This window comes from Phyllostomus hastatus, unplaced genomic scaffold (assembly GCF_019186645.2).
Source record: "Phyllostomus hastatus isolate PE091 unplaced genomic scaffold, TTU_PhHast_1.1 phas_contig_449, whole genome shotgun sequence".
In the NCBI taxonomy this organism is placed as follows: Eukaryota; Metazoa; Chordata; class Mammalia; order Chiroptera; family Phyllostomidae; genus Phyllostomus; species Phyllostomus hastatus.
In genome coordinates this window covers 134,146-139,424 of record NW_025333882.1, presented here as the reverse complement: position 1 = coordinate 139,424, position 5,279 = coordinate 134,146, and the positions used below count along the sequence as shown (strand labels likewise).

General features: G+C 31.3%; 1 protein-coding gene across 1 annotated transcript; it reads right to left on the bottom strand.

Moving 5' to 3' along the window:
- Positions 1 to 971: 971 nt before the first annotated feature.
- Positions 972 to 4,963, bottom strand: PPDPFL (pancreatic progenitor cell differentiation and proliferation factor like). Its single transcript, XM_045845039.1, has 5 exons — positions 4,797 to 4,963; positions 4,367 to 4,479; positions 2,855 to 2,920; positions 2,652 to 2,751; positions 972 to 1,826 (listed from the first exon to the last, which is right to left on the bottom strand). The coding sequence occupies exons 2-5, from the start codon at positions 4,419 to 4,421 to the stop codon at positions 1,814 to 1,816; spliced, it is 234 nt and encodes a 77-aa protein (XP_045700995.1). The 5' UTR covers positions 4,422 to 4,479; positions 4,797 to 4,963; the 3' UTR covers positions 972 to 1,813.
- Between the last annotated feature and the right edge of the window lie 316 nt (positions 4,964 to 5,279).

The window sequence follows — 5,279 nt, the reverse complement described above, 5'->3', positions numbered from 1 at the left end:
ATTTTCTAAAAATTCATATTAACATTATATTTCAGGAAGATTCCTTATATTATCACCAATTGATATAATTATTCTCATAAATCTAAATATGCTTAATAACTATATATGGTCATGATAATATATTTGATTTAAAAAGACTTTGTAAAAGTCAACTACTTTAAACAATAACTTTTAGCAACAGTAACACTAATGTAAAAGCAACAATTTTGACACTTTTTTGAAATTTATCAAATAACCTAAACAACCTGTTCCCACATACACCAAGCTGTTAAGTAAAAAGGAACTTGTTGATAATCTGAAAGTAAAAACAAATCATCCCAAAATTTACCATTTTGTTTTACCATATTTTTCTCTCACTCTAGGAAAAATCAGTCTTCAATTTATGTAATTTAATTTTAGACTAAAGCCAAGTGAAATATATAATCTAAAACTTTAACTGACCTCTAACATATATAAAAATTATAAAATTCAAGCAACCATAAAGGGCAATAATATGTAAACAATGATATGCTACTGGGCTAACATGATATTTGAGTCACCTTCATTGATTGCAAAGTGAAAGAAGGTCACAAAATTGAAGCAATGCATTTCCCATTTAGAAAGGGTAATAATAAATGGTCAGTAGTGTACATTGCTGGGAATAGTCTTGATATTATATCATAGTTATGTGGTTGGATAAGAAGACAGCTGGATAAGAAGACAGCTGGATAATAAACAATCATGTGTGCTGAGTCTAGAGGATATTTAATGTAGCATTAAATAGTGTACCATAGTGTTTATGTGCCTCTGGGGGAGTACATCATCCCTAATTTCTTAACATTTATCATCTTACACTAAAAAATATTTGCATGCAGTATATAGAAACTTTTATACTGAAACTCATTAAATATTCTCTATCCAATATTGAGGAAAGTAGGAAATGCTGAAACTAATGTAGGATTTATTCACATTCAGAAAATTTATTCCAGTCCTCTTTTTAAATACATTTTATTATTTTCTAATTATACACAAAACTGGTGGTATTAGAAAATTTGAGAAGATACAGAAAAATATAAAGGAGAAAATGCAAACCACCCATAATTTTATCTCCAAAAATAGCCACTGTTCATATTTTGTTAACATTGTCTTTCAATATTAGGCATATATATCTTTTTAACACAACTAAAATCATACCATGTATAGATTATCCTACTTTTTTCACTTGACATTGTACCATTAATTTTCTGTGTTGTGAAATATTGTTAAAATTATAAATTTAATAATCTACACAATAGCCAGTTGGTTAAAATGTGCAGTAATGTAATTAACAAGTAATGCACTTATGGGTATGTTTGCTATTTCCAATGTTCATTATTTAAAAAAAATGTTTTGTACCTCTTCTACATGTTTGAATCCAATGACCTCTAAACCATTGTTTCATGTTAATGCTTTGGTTTTAAGGTATAATGCAATAAATCATTCAACAAACATAAAGAGAGTCCAATGAATTTTTTGAAAATTAAAAAATTATTTTTCTTTGTTTTGAAAATATAACATGGATAATAAAAAGTCTACTGCATTTGAATACTCATTACTTTACAAGGACACATGTTTCTAAAACCACGCTTTTCTAATATTTTCCATGAAGCTGATGACACTTATAGTAATGATTTTAATAGTGAAGAAAATGCCTGAATTTTAAAGGTGGCTGCTGAGATCTCAGGCAGGTTTTTTGTCTTTTTACAATGGAGAAGAGTCATCTGGAACAGCCTGCATGCTGGAGGGTATTATTCACATTTGTGGCACCTCAGCAGGTAGAGTCACTTTGTCACAATCAACAATTGGTGCTGTATAAAATAGACAGTTGTTACAACCATGTTCACTGAATTGCAATACAAACATTATTAACTGAGAAATGCTTATCTGAAAGTCAGGCTGTCTAGAGTATATGCAAAGCAGAAAATAAGTAAAACACCTAGATAAATCAGATCAATATACTTGATAAAAAGTAAAAAATACATCTTTTCAAAAATTTGTCTGTCTTTGGTTTTAAAAAGTATCAATATTTAATTGATTCCATTTTAAATTTATTATATTGGAAAATTAATCAAAACCTTGTTTTTACATTAGAGCCTACAAACTCCATAATTATTCATTTTTTAAATTTTATTTTTGTTCAAATACATTTTTCTGTCTTTTCCCCCACCCCAGCCATCATTATTCATTTTTTAATTCTATTTAATGACTGGTCATCAGTGTTACTATCAGCTATTATCTAAAAAACAAAAGCACTTTAAAAAAGTAACAGTGGGGCTAATTTAGGTTATTAGGGACAGCAACTATATAATTGTTTCTTGAAGTAATTTTAAAAAACACATTTTAGACCTTGCCTCTGATCCCCAATCTATCTCCCCTAAACAACAGTAAAGATCAGCACATGATTTTTCCATCACTCTCCAGTGGAATAACACAAAGTGCTTCTGATCTGACTGATGTTTAACTGGAGTGGGGAGCACCACTTTCTCCCTCTCCATCCCATGGATATGCTTTATATCAAAGTCTTCACCATCCTCAGGAAACAACACTTTTATCTTCATTGGTTAATAATTACTACATGCAAACTTCCATTCACTAAGTAAGAAATATCCCTCACTCAAGAGGCTAAAACTTACCCACTAGCAGACAAATCTTTTCTTATTACATTTGGAAGTACAGGTTCAGAATAAAAGAAGGATTTAAACCACCAGTTGGGTTCTGCCACTTCAGGTAACCCTATCAAACAAAATCTATATTACTTCCTTATAGAACACATTTGAGAGATTAAAAAGCAAAGAAAGACAATGAGGGTGATACTGATAAGAAATAGACTAAATACCTTGCAGGGATTTGTCCTCGTCTGTGAAATTAACAGAGTCAGAGCTAACTGAAGAAATACTGGCCTCTACAAAAGAAACAAAAATAAATAAATAAATACATAACAAACAAACACATACATATGTTTATCTCTAAACTCTCAAGTAGTATGGCTTGAAATTATTTACTTCTAGCTCATACACTTATGAATTAAAAATTAAATAATAATTTAAATGCCTTCTGGAATAATAAGACATATTTCAATTTTTTACTAATATATTATATTCCTTTCCATGGCAGACATTCCCTATCCTCTCCCTCCATGGATATAGATATCAAATTTAAAATGTTATAAATGTTGTCAAATTTAAAACTTTAGGAAGTAAATAATAAACATTATTTTATTGCATTAGAGATATTACATGTATATATTTAAATAGCATATAAAAGCTATCAAATTTAGAAATAAAAATATATTTTTAAAAATATAAAGTTTATTTGTGTTATCATACTTGTATTTGAAATCTATAAACCTTTTAAAAGATCAGTATATAAAAATAACTTATGTGGGGATGTAATAACACTAAGTAAACAAGCATAGTTTAACCTTGTTATAAAAAATATTAACCCTGGCTGGCGTAGCTCAGTGGATTGAGCGTGGACTGGGAACCGAAGTGGCCCAGGTTCAATTCCCAGCCAGGGTACATTCCTGGGTTGCAGGCCATAACCCCCAGCAACCGCACATTGATGTCTCTCTCTCTCTCTCTCTCTCTCTCTCTCTCTCTCTCTCTCTCTCTCTCTCTCTCTCTCTCTCCCCTCTCTCTCTCTCCCTCCCTTCCCTCTCTAAACATAAATAATAAAAAAATACAGTCTTTAATATATATATATATAAATAGATGTTTCCAACACAGACTTGGAAGCATCTAAAAATAAGAGGGTTTTCTTTACATATTTCTGGTATATTTTCAATAAATGATAATTTGGTTTTAATATAATTATTTTATTTAATGAAATTTCCAAATTTTCTTTAAGAAGCTACTTTTCTGTTGAGTTATAAATACTCATAAATGCATAAAAATAAAACTGGCAGGATAGATGCTAACCTATTATCCATAGCAGCAAAGTGGAAATTGGAAAATCCCTGCAGCATAGTCATGCCATGCCTTCTTTTCTCAGAAATAAATAGTATTTTATTTTTATAAAAGTATTCATTTTTAAGGTATCCTATTAAATGCAATGTATTGAAATTAAATATAATTGTGAAATATGAACTGATTTTCACTTATTTATAAGTATTAATGGTTTCATAGATACAATATAACATAATTAAAATGAAGAAATGAGCCTCCGTGATAATACTAATTTGAAGAGGACTCTGATGAATTTTATTCCTATTTCTCTCACTATTGAGAGCAGTTGTCAGTCTTCTAACTTCAGTTCTGACTAGGATACGATATAAAGGTTACTAATATCCTACAGACATCACCTCAGATCGTATTCTCCAGGGGTAACCACTGGCAATAATATAACTTACTTCGATAATACTGATTTTTGGCCAGAAGGCAACCAATGGAAGGTACTGATGCCATCGCTTTCCCCGTAAACAAGCACCAGAAAGACTGTGAAGAGCAGTCTGAGAAACAGTGTCTGGGAAAGAGAGGTTAATATTAATAATAGGGAGTTTCCTTTTTGTTTTTCTACATTAATATTTATTGAAAAGCAACATAATATCATCTAATATATATCTGATAGAAAGAAATGAAAAGTTTACACTAAATTATAATCAAGTATACTGTAATAAACAAAAATGCAATCGAGTGTATTTATTTGAAAAATCAAGGAAAAGAGTGTGTATTTAACTACAAACAATGCCCAATTTATGCCCAATGCACAATTTATTTCATCTGAAACAAACCTAAAGGTCAGAGAAAAAAAATTAACACAACCATGATATAGTCACTTACCTATTTCTTCTCTTTAATTTGTTCTTCTAAAATAAAGGTGATTCTAAAATTTCCTCAAAAGATCATAATTTGACACAATCAATTTGTAGTGTTTGAGGATAAACTGTTTTGCCCCAATAGGCCAGGAGACTGAATGTCGACATTGAGTGTGGTCTGGGGCCCCTGAGCACACCTTATATTTAGAAAGCTGAAACCTGAGCTGGAGTGAAGAGAGGTACAATGGGCACACAGCCAGTCAGTAGCAGCAAGGAGAAGCTCTGTGCCTTTCTGCTCTTGGTCATATCAATGTGCCAAGTGGAGCTGCTTGCAGAGTTGGGCTTGGCCTACATGTTGTTTTGCACTTGCCCTCTGCAAGGTCACAGTTATGACTGCTGCTTTCTGCAGAGGAGGCAATAGCCACACATCCTCTCACCACTGGATATAATCATACAGTCTGGGATACAACACTATGTTGGGTTCCATATGGGACACAACAGACAGGCT